Source organism: Rhincodon typus, chromosome 33, assembly GCF_021869965.1.
Source record: "Rhincodon typus isolate 14 chromosome 33, sRhiTyp1.1, whole genome shotgun sequence".
NCBI classification, from domain to species: domain Eukaryota; kingdom Metazoa; phylum Chordata; class Chondrichthyes; order Orectolobiformes; family Rhincodontidae; genus Rhincodon; species Rhincodon typus.
The window spans coordinates 30907932-30925038 of NC_063364.1; the positions used below are offsets into that span (position 1 = coordinate 30907932).

The 17107-nt window shown below is 45.5% G+C and overlaps 1 protein-coding gene across 18 annotated transcripts in view; it reads right to left on the reverse strand.

The window, feature by feature from the left end:
• The window catches only part of tle3a (TLE family member 3, transcriptional corepressor a), a 97946-nt gene that overhangs the window by 10657 nt on the left and 70182 nt on the right, over positions 1–17107 (reverse strand). For 13 of the 18 annotated variants that reach the window (XM_048615906.1, XM_048615905.1, XM_048615904.1 and 10 more), the window contains 9 exons: positions 16358–16477; positions 15406–15456; positions 12992–13144; positions 9958–10084; positions 7688–7869; positions 7482–7558; positions 5166–5415; positions 1752–1999; positions 706–853 (listed from right to left, as the gene is read on the reverse strand). In XM_048615906.1, coding sequence (XP_048471863.1) covers positions 706–853; positions 1752–1999; positions 5166–5415; positions 7482–7558; positions 7688–7869; positions 9958–10084; positions 12992–13144; positions 15406–15456; positions 16358–16477 — 1356 coding nt within the window. The remainder of the gene's footprint in view (positions 1–705; positions 854–1751; positions 2000–5165; positions 5416–7481; positions 7559–7687; positions 7870–9957; positions 10085–12991; positions 13145–15405; positions 15457–16357; positions 16478–17107) is intronic. The other 5 variants (XM_048615908.1, XM_048615909.1, XM_048615902.1 and 2 more) reach the window with 2 other exon arrangements.

Consider the following 17107-nt stretch of genomic DNA (forward strand, 5'->3'; position numbering starts at 1 on the left):
AGAGCTGGATGAACACAGCAGGCCAAGCAGCATCAGAGGAGCAGGAATTTCTGAAGAAGGGTCTAGGCCTGAAACGTCAGCCTTCCTGCTCCTCTGATGCTGCTTGGCCTGCTGTGTTCATCCAGCTCTACACCTTGTCATCTCTGGTTCTCGTGTTAACTGCGTTCTTACAGGCCAAACTTCCCTTGGCATCCTGATCAACACAATGCAGAAAAGTGCAAAAGGAGTTGGGGATTGTGTAGGGAAGTGGAGTCCCAGAACCAATATGGGCAATGGGCCAAGTGTCCTTGTTCTGTGACTACCAGCTTCTGTGCTAACTGAAGGATTAATAAATGCATCCTTCAACGTTAGATGTTTAAAAGATCAGCACCGTGATAAAAGTGAAGTATTGGCAGTTCCTGGCAATAACAGTAGTGGAGGCAATCCTTTATTACCCAAGTATGATTGGGACAAATGACAGTGTATTACTGAAATAACACCAACTGTATGACAGCACTCTGCAGGTCTGGTGAGAACACTGATTGTGAAATAATCAGACCAGGCACACTATGTACTCCGAGGAAGTTAGTGACAGCAATTTCAAGAAAGTACATTTCTAGATATTTGATGGATTCCTTCAACAAGTGACAGGATGGAACCAACCAATATCTGTCCGCTGAAAAACAAACAAGAATAAGTTGACCCCACTGATGGCCAGACATTCACCTGTGAGGTAAAGTCATGCTGCTGGAGCTGTCTTCCTTCTCGCAAGTCCCAAGATCTCACTGTGTTGTCCAGACCACCTGTCCATAGCTTTGTGCCATCGTGGGAAATGTCAATACAACTGGCACCATCTGTATGTCCTTGAAATTGCCTAAAAAAATCACACAGGACATTCCATTCTAAACTGTGATCATAAAAAAAAAACAAAGAACTGCAGATGATTGAGATCAGAAAGAGCGAAAAACACAGGGAATGTTGGAGAAACTCAGTTGGTCCAGCAGTGTCTGTGCAGAGAACAAACAGTTAGTGTTTTGAGTTTGATATGACTCACATAGGAATCATATTGGATTCAAAATGCTAACTCTGTTTCTGTCTCCGTAGATGCTGCCAAACCCACTGAGTTTCACCAGTATTCTCTGGTTTATATTATGATTGATTGTAAGTGGCATTCCCTAACCCTCAACACCCCACTCCCTTGATAGCATAAAAAACAATTTTGCTGCATTTATTCCTCTCGTTTCCATGATTCTCAGGCCGAGGGGCAAACTGGGTATTAACTTTCCAGTCACTTTGGAATGATGCAGGTAGTTGGTGAAATCGAATCTTAGAAGGGGACAGACATTCTGCCCTTTATTCTTTGCTCACAGACTATCACACAGAGTGGGGAATTCGAGACACAAATGAGAAACTTCAAACAGCACAAATAGACTTGTGATTTTAGAATCACAGAATCCCTACTGGGTGAAAAGAGGCCATTCGGCCCATCAAGTCTGCACTGACCTTCTGAATAGCTTGCCACCCAGACTTAGCCCTCCACCCTATCTCTATTATCCCACATTTCCTTTGGCTAACCCATCTAGCCTGCACATCCCTGGACACTATGGGCAATTTAGCATGGCCTGTCCACCCTAACCTGCACAGCTTTGGACTGTGGGAGGAAACCCACACATACACGGGGAGAATGTGCAAACTCCACACAAGGCTGGAATTGAACCCGGGTCCCGGGCATTGCGAGGCAGCAATGCTAACCACTGAGCCGGCAACCTTACCTGACAAGTGTTTGGTTGTGCAAGTCCCAGACAGCAATGTTACCGTCGCTGCAACAGGAGAAGCAAACTTTAGCATCAGGACTGATGGCCAGTGCATAGCAGGCAGGCGCTGAGGAGGTGAGTTCAGCCTTGATTCTTGGCGTGGGGGAAGCAAGGTCCCATATCGTTAGCGTGCTCGCTTCCCCCCCAACGATCAGCGTACGGCCATCGGGAAGGAGTTTGCAGGAACGGATGTAATTATCTCTGTTCTGTGAGGAAAGTCAGAGCGGGGGCAGGGGGAGAAAAAACAGCATGTTAGACAAAACAGCGCAGAGGGCATCACATCAGTGCATAGCCTAAGCATGGCTCAGCATGCTATCCTCAGAACAACCAGGTTGTGGGTTCAAGCCTCACTCCAGACAGTGAAGCACTGAATTTAAATTAAATCCACCCCTTGCAAGGACTAAGGCTTGGTCTGCCCTTCTGGGTTGGAAGGTATAGAGTCCAGGACAAAGCGGGTATAACCCCAAATTAGGAGCAGCAGTAAATGGAAACCCTCCATAACAACAAATCTAGAACTTTCTTCCCCCTGAAAGGGAAACTGTTGACATTATGTTACTTAAAAGCTTCAAAAAAAAAAAGGAGGCTGGTTAGAGTCAGGATTGGGTAGTAAAGGCCTGCAGCTGAATAGATCCAGTTAAAGTACAGACCTGTCAGAATCTATTTGAGTATCAGAACTGTGTAATGGGCTGAATGGCCTCTGAGACTGACTTGGAAAAGCTGTGGGTGCTCACCTCCAAACAGTGGGTTCCTGAACTCCATTAGAACATCCAAGTGGTTTAGTTTGATAAATCTCACTGCTGGACACACTTTAATGGCTTTCCCTACAATACCCTCGGGGAGGTCAAATCAGCCATCGCCAAACATGAATTTAATCTCTTTTCAAAATGCCCAAGACTGTCATAATAATGTTGGAGCTCAGAGGATCAAGGGAGTTTCAGTACCCCTGCATTCAATTAGAGCAACATTTATTTTGTTTACTGTTTTCTTTTAAAGAAAGGAGGTCAGTAACAATCATCTTTCAGAAAATTAACTACTGTTAACAAAATCGATGTGGTTCAGGTCAGTCACTCAGCTCAGTCTGGGTCAGCCACTTAGCAAGAAGCTACAGTGTACATCATAAGATATAGGAGCAGAATTAGACCATTCAGCCCTTTGAATCTGCTCCATATTCAATCGTGGCTGATATGTTTCTCAACCCCATTCTCCTGCCATCTCCCCGTAACCTTTGGTCCCCTGACTAATCAAGAACCAGCTATCTCTTGTCTTAAAAACATTCAATGACTTGGCCTCCACAGCCATCTGCACCGAGGAGTCCCACAGATTAACCACCCTCTGACTGAAGAAATTCCTCATCTTAGTTCTAAGGGTTATCCCTTCACTGAAACTCTACCCTCAGGTCCTCGTCCCTCCTACTAATGGAAACATCTTCTCCACATCCACTCTATCCAGACCTCTCAGTATTCTGCAAGCTTCAGTCAGATCCCCCCCCTTCATCTTTCTAAACCCCATCAAGTACAGACCCAGAGTCCTCGACTGCTCCTCCTATGACATGTCCTCCATCCCCAGGATTATTCTTGTAAACCTTCTCTGAACACCCTCCACATCAGAGACAGCCTGTTTAATGTGGGTATGATTCAATGGCTTTTCACTCCCAGTGTCCAGCTGGTAATAGCAGTTCCACAGGTAACACTCTCACTTCAAAGCTCTAGATTGTGCCACAAGCTCTGTTTCAGAGTTTGAACACAAAATCCAGGTCGATGCTACGGTGCAGTAAAAATCATAGAATCCTTACAGTGTGGAACCAGGTCATTCGGCCCATCAAGTCCACACTGACCCTCCGAAGAGCATCCCACCCAGATCTAGCCCCCTACTCTATCCCTGTAATCCTGCATTAACCATGGTTAATCCACCTCGCCTGCACACCCCTGAACATTATGGGCCATTTAGCATGGCCAACCCATTGAACCTGTACATGTTTGGACTGTGAGAGGAAACCGGAGCACCCGGAGGAAAGCCACGCAGACACGGGGAGAACGTGCAATCTCCACACAGTGTGTAGACCCCAGGCAGTCACCCAGGCTGGAATCAAACCCAGGCATTGTGAAGCTGCAGTGCTAACCACTGAACCACCATGCCGCTCAAAATGTGCCTGCCCCCTCAGGAGGGTATAGGACTGTTTGGCAGAGAAAACGAGATCTCCCCAGTGTCCTGGCCAGTGTTTATGCCTCATGCTTTCTCACTGATGTCCCTGGGAACTTGCAATGTGCAAACTGGCCGCTGCTTCTCTTACATTACAACCAGCACACAAAGTAAATGGGGAGCGTGGGTGCATTCAGGCCCACGTCGCAGTGGGGAAATAATGGAGGTGGTGACTGATCAAAGGAAATGTGGAACAGAGGGAGAAGTGTGGCTATGAAGGAGTGGATGGAAAAGGTGTTTGGCTAGAGAGAGCGAGAGCGAGAGCGCGAGGGCAAAAATGAGAACAAAGGAATACGCAGCTAATTAGGACCAGGAAATCAGGAGCTCAGTAAGGTGATAAATTCCTTCAAAATTAACATATCTTTTATCAAGTGAGTGCCAGTAATTTCGGAAAAAAAAAATCTTTTGTTGCTAACTTCTGTTGTGCTATGCCTATCTAGATACTATGATGGCTAGAAATTAAAAGAGTTTCTTGCGTGTTGTGACTTTGTAGTTTAATGGGAAGAGGAGTGAAGAAGGAAAACAGTGAATTCTACAGATTATATATCTGAGGGAGAACAGATCCATCACCACAAATACAGAAGCTATAGTTCCTATGGAAGAGCCTCGCGTCTAAAGGAGGAGTCAGTGACAATGAAAAGATTAGTCTCAGAAAGCAAGAAAAGGTGCCTTTCAGAAATTTCAAGACAGCGAAAGAAACAAAAACTCTTTCCGTTACAATTCATTTCATTGGCTGCAAATGTTTGGGATGATCAGATGCAGCAAAAAGATAACAAATAATTGCAAGTCTTTGGAATTCCCTCCCTAAGGGCATTGTGGGTCTACCCACAGCACATGGACCGCAACGGTTTAAGAAGGCAGCCCACCCCCACCTTCTCAAGGGGCAGCTAGGAAAGGCCAATAAATACATTCATATGTCAAATCACTCTGTATATAGAACGTGCTGACACCCGAGCCAACAGTGCCCATCAGTGGGTGCCCCAGGTTCCTTCAGTGAAGGCGAATGCTCGCTCTCGTGTAAACATTTAGAAATCCCTCCCCTCTCCGTACACCACCCCCCACCATCACCACCCCCTTCACAAGCCAGTCATAAACTGCACAGCAGCTCTAAAGCTCCAAGCCCGACATCTCCTGCCCGGTACAGAGCCCAGCTGCCGCCGCTGCTGCACTTACGAGACAGTCTAACTGTGAGACGGGGCTCTTGCTGCCAGGTTGGCTGATGTCCCAGATTTTCACACAGCCTTTGCCTCCCGTGTACACGTGCCGCGTGGGGTTGCTGATGGTGACGGCGCACACCACTTCCCCGTGGTTGAGTGTGTTGATCTGCCGGGCGTGTCGTGGGATACCGGGCCCAATCAGGGCATCGGGAGGGAAGGGAACAGGTTGCATCTGTCCATCCGCACTCACGTGGAAGGAATAAGCTCTGGGTGGGGTAGGCAGAGAGAGAAATTAAATAACAGGCTTAGAAAACAAAATATTCAGCATTCACCTAGCACACAGCAGCTCCGAAACATAACGGGCATTTACAAGAATTGGTCAGTGTTCCAGACTGAAACCTTATAGTGCAGAGGGTAGCCATTGGGCTTGTTGTATCAATACTGACCCCTTGCTAGAGCTGTCTAATTAATCCCTTTCCAGTAGCCCAGTCATTTTTAAATGAGGTGTTTATCCAATGCTCTCGTGAGATCTATTGCTGTTCCCAACACTCCAGCAGCATGCCCCAGGTTCCAACAACATGCTGCTGGGTCGGTGCTGGTGGTAGCAGTGGGCTCGAGAGGAAAGAGGAGGAAGAGTTGGGAAGTTATGTTGAGGTTGTACAAGACATTGGTGAGGTCTCTTCTGGAATACTGCGTCCAGTTGTGGTCACCCAGTTGCAGGAAGGATATTATTCAGCTGGAGAGGGTTCAGAAAAGATTTACCAGGATGTTGCCGGGTGTAGAAGGTTTGAGTCATAAAGAAAGGCTGGATAGGCTGGGATGTTTTTCAGTGAAGTGTAGGAGATTGAGAAGCAACCTGATAAAAGTTTACAACATAATGCGAAATATAGATAGAGTTAATGGTAGTTGTCTTTTCCCTAGGATGGAGGATTTCAAGATGAGGGGGCATATTTTTAAAGGTGAGAGAAGAGAGATGTAACAAGGACATGAAGGGCAATTCTTTTTAAAAATCTGCATGTGGAATGAACTTCCAGAGGAAGTGGTGGATGTGGGTACAATTACAATGTTTAAAAGACATTTGGATAGGTACATGAACAGGAAAGGTTTGGAGGGATATGGGCCAGGAGCAGGCAGGTGGGACTAGCTTAGTTTGGGATTATGTTTGGCATGGACTGGTTGGACCAAAGGGTCTGTTTCCATGCTGTATGACTAATAAAAAAGGAAGAAAAAAATGAAGGAGGAAAAAGGGAACAGGTTGCTGATGCTTCTTTAATTTTACATCCATCTTCATTGATTTCCTGCTCCTTCTACCAATTCAAATGTGTACCATTACTTAATCCATTAAACCAATGTCGAACATTGTTCAGCATCTATACTGGATTTCCTCAGAACCATAGATGCTCAGTGGATAATAACCCCAGGTTCCACACATACTGCAGTGGAAGTAATTCGGAATGTTTTCTTCCCTTTTCCCACCTACCAGAGCTCACGATTCTGGGGCTGGGCTTGGAATAGCAACAGCCTATAGTTTGGTATAACAGCAATATTGGCATCCAGCAACTGAGTATGTACTATAACTGGATTTAAGGCAAAATACTGCAGATGCTGGAAATCTGAAACACACACAGAAATTGCTGGAGAAACTCAGCAGGTCTAGCAGCATCTTTGTAGAGAGAAACAGAGTTAATGTTTCGAGTCCAGTCCGACTCTTCAATAAAAAGTAGTACCATACTGACTCGAACATCAACTCTGTCTTTTAAATTCACTCACGGGATGTGGGCATCCCTGGCTAGGCCAGCATTGATTGCCCTGGAGGGCAGTTAAGAATCAACCACATTGCTATGGGTCTGGTGTCGCATGTAGGCCAGACCAGGTGTAAGGGTGACAGTTTCCTTCCCTGGGAAAGGAGATTAGTAAACCAGATAGGTTGTTTACAGCAATCGGCAGTGGTTTAATGGTCATCATTAGACTAGCTTTTCTTTTTATTCCAGATTTTATTGAATTCAAATTTCACCATCTGCCGCAGTGGGATTTGAACTCCGAGCACCAGCCTCAGTGTTGGTCCAGTGACATTATCACTGCACGGTCACGCCCCCAACTCTCTCCACAGATGCTGTCATACCTGCTGTGTTTCTCCAGCATTCTGCATGCTTGTGCGCTGTAACTGGACCGCAACAAAACTCCAGTTTTTACTGAACAAATCAAGATGTCAAAGAAAGATTTCTTTCCTTTGTGAGCTATGATACCTCCTGTCCTATCAGCAGAATGAGCACTGTCATAACTCACTTTCACCGTATTTCCCAAGCTACACAAAGGCATTGAAAAGACTTACGGTTTCCCTCCAGGTATGGAGGCAAGGCTGGCAGGGAGTCCAGGAGCTCGCATATGGGAATGAGGGTCGAAGCTGACCTGTTCAGAGAGACACAATGCACAATTGAGTTTATATTCACTAACAAGTGCTGTCAGTAACAGCCCACTTTTAATTCAGAGAAAAAAAATGCAAGGAATTGTGATGAGAAAGTGAAGTTCATTACGTACACCTCCAAAGCTCACCATAGGAGATCGATAGGCCGCTGCAGCTGCGCTCATCTGTGGCGAGATGCTGTGGAGCCCAGGGTACGCTCCGGGACTGGTCAGTGTGCCATTCATCTCGTGGTGAGACATCATTGCAAAAGGAGCGTACGAACCAGCCAAAGAGATCGGGGCACGAAGGGTCGGTGCTGGAGGCAAAAAAACAAACAATTCACACAAGCCTGTCAGTAACTTCTCTGGCAAGTCGTAATGGGTGGTAGAGTGGTTAGCATTGCTGCCTCACAGTATCAGGGGCTCGGGTATGATTCCACCCTCAGGCAGCTGTTTGTATGGAGTTTGCGCATTCTCTCTCTGTCTGCGTGGGTTTCCTCCCTCAGCCCAAAGATGTGCAGGTTAGGCGGGCTGGCCATGGGAAATACAGGGTTACAGGGAGAGGGTAGGGGGCTGGGTCTGGGTGGGATGCTCTTCGGAGGGTTGGTGTGGTCTCGCCGGGCTGAATGGCCTGCTTCCACTCTCCGTAGGGACTCTGATTCGATGATAGCCAGCTGCGTTTGTATACACACACACACACACGCACATGCACTTTAACACAAAACCATCCCAATGTACAACATGGATCTAGAGCTGCCAACACTCTAGGATTGGGCTGGAGTTTCCAAGAATCAAAAGATTAATTTGCAGGAATCTGTCGCAAACCAAGTATTGGGGTGAAACCGCATTGGCCAAGTTATTAAAAGAAAACTTAAGAAACCAATGATTCAACCACTGCTGAATGTAAACTTAAATCTGCATCAAAAGTAAACATACACATACAGGCACGCACACAAAATCTCCACCAATTTACACTCATTGACCATCTTTAAATGGGATAACCAACCCAAACCACTTTGTGTAGAGATGATGTGGAGATGCCGGTGTTGGACTGGGGTGGACAAAGTCAGAAATCACACGACACCAGGTTATAGTCCAACAGGTTTATTTGAAAACACAAGCTTTCGGAGCCATGCTCCTTCTTCAGGTGAAGTGACTTCCAATAGATCACGAGTCAAAAAAATGGGGTCATTTCAACTGACTTCTCCAGCACTTATCCAGTGAACTGGAGAAAGGGGAAAGTATTGCCACCTTACATTATTAAAGTTCCTGCTTTGCACTGAGAGTTTGAATTCTAAAATAAACACATCAGGCAGAATTCACTGAAAACACCATAGGTTTCCAAAGGGTCTAATTTCTATAAAGTCTAGTTCACAGGAGCCTGTCCATTTGTGTCTAAGTAATTTGAACAGTAGAAGATTAAAAATGGTTACATACAGGGAAGAGAGAACGATGTTTGGTCCCTTGTGTTTCATTCAAAAGAGATCATGGTTAATCTATGACCAAACTCCGAAATACCTGCCTTTGGCCTATATCCTTTAAAAATTTTAAATGAATATCTATCCATTTGGAGATAGACAATCAACAGTTGAATTGATTGGTCTTTCTGGGAAGGTGTTCCAACCCACACTTTGCATGTAGAATGACTTTCCAATTGCACCCAAATGTTTAGACTCCCAGCACCAATCTCCACAACCAGCAAAAAAATGTTTTTCTCAACCCACCCCATCATTTCCCCTTTGATGAGACCACCCCTTAACTTTCTAAAACTCAGGAAATACAACCCTGATTTGTGAGATCTCTCCTTGTGATTTAACCCCTGGAGTTCATTCTGATCAGCCTTTACTACATTCTGTCCAAGGTCAATTTGGGTCACCGGGCCAAGAGACACTCAGTGCAGATTTTTATTCATTCATTCTGGGAGGTGGCCATCACTGGCTGGGCTAACATTTATTGCCCGTCCCTAGCTGCCCATGAGATATTGGTGACGAGCTGCCTTCTTGAACTGCTCTAGTCCATGTGCTGAAGGTAGACCCACGACGCTGATAGGGAGTTCCAGGAATATTGACCCAGAAACACTGAAGGAACAGTGATACGTTTCCAAGTCAGGGCGGAGATTGGCTTGGAGAGGAAATTTCAGGTGGTGGTCTTCCCATGTATCTGCTACCCTTGTCCTTCTAGATGGAAGGGGTCATGGGTTTGGAAGATGCTGTCTGAAGATCTTTGGTGAATTTCTGTAGTGCATCTTTAGATGGTACACACGATCACAAGCATTGTTAGCTGTTAGTTCGCCATGTCCATCAACTTTGGAACACAAGCCATACCAAGACCTTGGGGGTGGTGTGCTCATGAGTATAGCTGGAGCCAAAATGACTGCGAATGGAAACAGAGATGAAGACAGTTACCTAGCGAGTCCACGCCTGGGGGTTTCCCTGCTCTCAACCCTGGTGTCGAACTGGTACCTGGGGTCGGGGCATCGTTCCGTGGGGTTGGCGTATTTGACTTCAACCCTGGAGTCGATGATTTGTCATTCTGGAAAAACAAAAAAGGAAAAATCTTCAGAGCCCAAGTGACAGAGTTTGACAAACAGCAATATTTGTATTGAAGTCAAAGAGTCATGGTCATAGACTCACACGGCATGGAAACAGACCCTTCGGTCCAACCAGTCCATGCCAACCATGTTCCCAAACTAAACTAGTCCCACCTGCTTGCATTTGGCCCATATCCATCCAAACCCTTCCTATTCATGTACTTAACCAAAACTGTCTTTTAAACGTTGTAACTGTACCCGCATCTACCACTTCCTTGCGCAGTTCATTGGACACATGAACGACTCTGTGTAAAAAAAAAAACACTTGCCCCTCAGGTCCTTTTTAAATCTTTCTCCTCTCACCTTAAAAATATGCCCCCAGTCTTGAAATCCCTAATGGGAAAGGAGGGTTTGCATTATAAGGAGAGGCTGTGACTGTTTATTTACTGGAGCGTAGGAGGCAGAGGGGTGACTTTATAGAGGTTTATAAAGTCATGAGGATTGTAGATAAAGTCTGTCAGGTCCTTATAATGGTCCAAGCATTTTGCAGCCAAATAAGTTCCTGAGACGCAAAAGGTTGCCTTGGAAGATTGTGGGTCAGTGGGAGACATGGATTTCTCCACTGCATGGCTGTTAGTGGGGATTTTTACATAAACCCTTTACCATGTGGTTTACTAAAGCAACACTGAGTTCACCTTAGAATTACCGGATAAGTTGCAATCACAAGAATGGCTGACTATGTTCAGCGTGGGTAAACCTTCAGCAGATCATATCCTGTTGGGGACTCTTTGGAGGGAGCTTGTTTGTAGCCTTCATACTCCAAGTATTATAGGTTTTGTGTTTTTAAAAAAGCCGCGGAGAAGCAGCAAATTCTGCAGGCATTTGGCCCAGAAACAGACCATTCTGCATACTAGCCCCCTCCCACTGCATCAACAGGTCCTTTCATTTATTTTCAAATCAACCTGCTCAGATGTGTTACAACACATCCGGGGAAGGTGACGCTTGAACCCGGGCTTTCTGGCTCAAAGATGAGGACACTACTGCTGTGTCACAAGACGCCTAACGGGTCCTTTTGTACCTCACCACCTAGCTTGCCTGCAAATGCACGAGTGCAATTTGTAGCAACCACATCAGTAAAGCAAGTTCTACACTTTAACCACGCACTGGGTAAGGATGCTCATGTGGAATTTACAGCACATAACCAGGCTATTTGGCCCATCTGGTCCATGCTTACATTTAAACTCGAGCTCTCCTCCTACCCCACCTGCACTCCCCAAATCAGTTCATTCTTTATCTTATTCCGCTCCCCCCCGCTTTACCACCAGGAGGTGTCCACAGAATTCCTCATCCAGATTCCTATGAAGGATTTGTGTTTAACATCTTTTCATGACTAGAGTTGAAGGCCCATGGAAAAATGGATGTATTTCTAAGTTCTGCAGATACCTTGATTGTTTTTCTTAAACAAAATGTAGTGATGTGGTAAGAAGCCAGTGACATCAGGTTGGTGGGGCATGGTGTACACATCGATGTCTCTATCAAACCTGCTGCAAAATTCCATTTAACACCAGCCTTAACTTCCTGTAGGAATTCACACCAACACACACACACACACACACACACACAACAGATTTAAAATAAAATCAGCTACGGCTAAATCAGTCTCCATTACTTTCAACCCTTCCTTTGCTAGCACAATACAGTAAGTCCTCAAATGTTCCCCTGTCTAACACTGGCGACACAATGGGTCTGTAACCTCATCGAGTGTTGCGAGGTTCGTTTCAAAATAATGTCATCACGTGATTCTGGGCCTCTCCTGTTCTTCAACTCTGACTCAAGGCCACTCCCTTCCCCCGTCCCACAGCCCCTTCCCCCATCCTGCTGGAGTACATGACACCAGCAAGTCATTGAAAGGAAAAAGGATCACTGATTGTAACAGCCTGGATTGCTACAATGACTCTGGAGCTTTTTGCAGGAGCAGATGCGTTGGGGGGAGAGAGAGTTCCAGCAAACGATAGCCAGCTGGCTGAAGGAGTAACCACTGTACAGTGGAACAAGAAACAAGAAAGAGGGACAATACTAGAGAAGGAAGGAGCCAGGCATTTGACAATAGTGTAACTCACTACCTGCTCAGAATTTAAAATTATGGAGAGTTATTTCATTTAGCAATGCAGCACATTGGCAATGCAAAGTGCTGCAACTTACAAAGCATAACATTTTACTATTTTCTTTCTAAGAGGCTTCTATCGAACCCAAATCCAACTTATTTTCCCCGAAGAATCAATGTTTCACTTTAAGTCATTTCCCTGAACCCTAAGGGGTTATCAGCTCAGAGTCCTTTGTGGATGGCCAAACATGTTTCCTGTTGTGTAGCAACAAAATCAGAAGAGACTCGATTGTCACACTGACCAACAGTGTCACAGGGGAACTGCCAGGCACAAGAGGTTCCTTGGTGTTTGAACCCAACACAGTGGGAATCAAAGAATTGTTGATGTTTCTGTGGCTACTGTATTTGAATCCCACTTAACCTTGGGCCATTTCCTCCATTAAAATGAGGAAACGCTTGCCCAGCTGTTGCTCTCACAGATCTACCTGCTCCCCTTGTTTGAACGCCTTCCCACTGGAGGAGCGGGGGGACAGAATGGCGGGTGGGCGGGGAGGAAGATGATGCTGAATGATTAGAGAGCACTGGGGATCACTCTGGATTAACTCTGGCTGCTCTGCCTAGACAATGATCAGGATTTCACTGACCACACTGCGCTCTCCATCCCATCGCCAAATTTTGGAACCAGATACATCTGACCTCGATGGGCAGGTCTGGGATCAAATTTTTTTAGGGACCGAGGGGGACACAGAGCGCGAGCGGTAGAGGGGGTGGGTGGTACAGAAGGCCGGGAATGGACTATACTCACGTGGCCGATATCTTTTGTTTTCGATGAGGGGGTGCTGCTCGATGACGCAATGGATGCTGGGCTGTTGGGTGCATCTTTCTTTATCCCTCGGGCCTTGTCCAGGCCATTCTCCCGCGGTGAGTGACTGGGACTGACACGAGGAGTAGTTGGATCCTGCCATTATAAACACAAACACAAAATGTTGGAATGAGACACTGACAAACGGTGATTGGGTAATGTTTAAGAGATGAGCCTGTGTGGTCTCCCTCACACAATTTAACTCTTACCAAAGAGCCAGATTTCCAGGAATAGCGGCAAAATTCCTTTCCCATGAGCCTGTCACTTCTTCACAGCGTTCGAAACCCTCTCACGCCACGCCACACTACACTCAAAAGGTCAAAGCTTCTAAAAGGTCATGGAGCGGCATTTCCAGAAGGGCCTGCCAGTTCTCTCTCTTTACCCCCCACTAAACCCCAACCCTACTATCTCCAACGGCACAGCTTCCTGCTGTGGACACAGACAGCTCTGTCTCCTAACTCACGGCCAGGAGCGGTCTTACTGTGCGAGCCACAACATAGTGTGGCTGGAAGGCCTCCACTCTGGCCTGTTTAAAAAAAAAAGCCTTTGGCATAGGTCTCTGTTGTGGAACGGAAGAGGAGGAAACGTTTAAACACAATAAGTCATTGTGATCTGGAATTCACTCCCTAAAGACAAAAAAAAAGTGGTGGGAAGCACAGTCAACGGCAACTCTCAAAAAGACAATTGGATAAGTACATGAAATGATAATTCTCTGCTCATGTGAACAAAGCTGAGGAGCAGGAATCATAAGAGCACTCCCTCAGAGATGGCACAGACTCTATAGTCTCGCCCTGTGCTTTACGAGTTTGTACAGAAGTGGGAACAATGGTCAATACACACTTCTCTCATCATGAGGGACATTGATGCCAATTGGACAAGGTCTACATTGGCTAGTGAGGAAGCTTTAGGGGATATGTGCATTATTGGCAAAGTGATCATTTGTTGTTCATCCCCAAATGTGCTTCAACTGAGAGGCTTACTCAGCTATTTGTACTTTAAGGTAGAAGTGTTAGATACAGTTCTTAGGGCTAAAGGAGCATAGGGAGAAAGCGGGAACAGGGGACTGAGTTAGACAATAAGCCATGATCATTTTGAATGATGGTGGAGGATTGAAGGGGCCGAACAGCCTACTCCTGCAGCTATTGTCTACGTTTCTAGTGCAGACAGCAGTTAGGAATCAACTACAACAAAGTGGGTTTGAAGTCACATGTAGGTCAGACTGGGTAGAGGTGGCAGATTACCTTCCCTCAACAACATCAGTGTAGCAGATATGTGTGTGGTTTTTAAAAATCAAGAAAAGACTGATTGTTAATGGTCATGATCACAGAGATTCATTTGATAAAACTGAAAGCAAGTTAAAGCAGCTGATGTGATGGAGTTTGAAGCGGGGTATTAGCTTGGGTCTGTGGATTACAAAAATCCGGTGACATTACCACAAAACCACCAGCAGCTCCTGCAGAATTAAGGGTTGCCAATGTTCACAGAATCCAGTACAACACCAGGCAACAAGCTATACAGAGTTACTCAGGGACACAGTCACTGGTTACTTAACAAGGACAGAATAAAGCAGATGGTCAGAATTAGGGGTAAAGACAAACATTCTGGAAGCTATTCTGTAAATCTCTCTTGGCGAGACAGAAAGCAAAAAAATACACATCAGATAAACAAATTGGAATCTCCCACGAGAACTAACATCCAACAGGAAACCTGGAAACGTGACAGTAATGTCACTCTTTTCCAGATTCTAGGATTCATCCCAACTTCCACGAAGTGCAAAAGACCGGGTGGGGAGAAGGAGGTGAATGCTTCGTCAATTTCTACACTAAATTTAGAAAGATGCCCATCGTCATATTACTGGCCTTGGTCAAAAGTTCCTCTAACAAAAAGGAACCTCAGTAAGGCAGAGTTAAAATCGCGGTTTTGTCTGCGCCAGCCACTCAAAGAGAGAGAAAAAAAATCAGCACAGTATGATCAGGACTCTTTTTTTAAATTCACGCACAGGATATGGGCATCACAGACTTTACTGCCCCAGAGGGCACTTAGAGTCAACCGCATTGCTGTGGGTCTGGAGTCACATGGAGCCCAGACCAGGTAAGGATGGCAGATTTCCTCCCCTAAGGACATTGGTGAGCCAGATGGGTTTTTCCCGACAATTGACAATGGATTCATGGTCATAATTTAACTCTTAATTCCAGATTTCTTTTTTTAAAATCAAATTTAAATTTGGTGGGAATCGAACCTGGGTTTCTAGAATATTACCTGGGCCTCTGGATTAACAGTCCAGCAATAATATCACTAGGCCAACACCTCCCCGTCATTTCCTGGTGTAATGAAAAACAACAATCACTAATTCCTACCTCATTGGAAACATCTACAACCAAGTCATCGCTCTTATCGCCATCACTGTCCTACAGAAAGAGAGAGAGAGAGAGAGAGAGAGAGAGAGAGACACAGAGAGAGAGAAAAAAAAAGAGAGAAACTAAAGTTACCCAGCATCCAGTTAAAAGACTGACCAATGTTCACTTCACAACTAACACTTTCAGCACCTGCTCCAGACAGCACCTTCAATGTAAAGCAATCAAAAACATTTTTTTTTAGAAAAAGGGGCTAGGTGAATTCAATGGACACCAGAGGTTAGGAGGAGATCAATAAATGTACAAAGGAAAACTTTTAATTGGACAGTGCCTTTCACGACATCTAAACATCTCAAAAAGTGTGTTACAGCTGAGTAACGCTCCCTCTAAGTGACTGATAAGTGGCATGTTAATGTCATTCCCAGATTCTAGTTTTAGAAGCTGCAAGTGCACACATACCTCTGACACCTGCACAGAAAGAGCGAACACAGGAGTCAATCAAGTCCTTTCTGAAGTGACCTTACCATTAAAATGTAGGAAGTATAGCAGCCAACTTCTGCACAAACCACCATGAGGTATTGGTGGGGGGGGGTGGTGGTGGTGGGGGGGGGGGTAAAATAAGCCCAGCTCTCCCTCCGCCAATAGCGCCATAGGATGTCTTACATAATGAGGTGGCTGGGATGTCAATTTATTACACATTTTGAAAGATGGCAGTGCTGCACTCCCTCAGAACTGTGAGGGTCAGCCTGGATTCTGCACTCGACGTTCTGAACCAAAACCCCAAACCCTGCGCTCTGACTCAAAGACAAGAGTGCTGCCCCCTAGCTTAGCCGTGGCTGGTGACAGTAGAGTTGGAGAATCAAATTTTGGGAGGCTTTTAAATCCATACACATCCCACCAACCCAGTCTCACTAAATCCACAACCTTCCAAAAACAGGAGTACAATCCAACTTACATATCTGTTCATGGCCTCTTTCTCTTCCACCTTTCGTTTCTTTGCATCCAGATACTCAGAGGAACTCCTGCTGTTCCTCTCATTGGGCCTCAGGCTGTCCGATGGGGAGATGGAGTTATTCTGCAGGAGAACCAGAGAAGTTAAGTGAAGAGCTAAGCAAAGCTACTTGTTACCTCTCAGCCCCATGACTGAGAATGGAGCTGATCAGAGGTCACGGAAAATCAAATCCAATACAATACTGCAAGACAGACATGCAACCAGAAAGAACACAGCAAGATGCACAGTCATTGTGTATTGCCTACACTACTTGAATTACCCTGGAGATTAAGCCACATGATGGGAAGGAAAGACAGTAGGAGGGGTAAACATTTTAAAGTAGTTATTTTTCTTCAAACAGCCAAGTATCACCCAATCCTTCTCACTTCCTCCTTGGCAGAGGGAGGGCAGGATACCACAGGGAAACAAATGTTTTGTTTGAGTCTCTTATGGTGTAGTGATAGTGTCCCTACCTCTGGGCCAAGGAAGGTGATGGCCTAGTGGTATTAATCGCTGGACTATTGATCAAGAGACCCAGGTAATTTTTTGGGTTCAAATCCCACCATAGCTGATGGTGGAATTTGAATTCAATAAAAAACAAAAGTCTGGAATTCAAAGTGTAATATTAACCACAAATCTGTTGTCAATTGTTGGAAAAAACCCATCTGGTTCACTAATGCTTTACCTACCTGGTCTGGACCACATATGACTCCA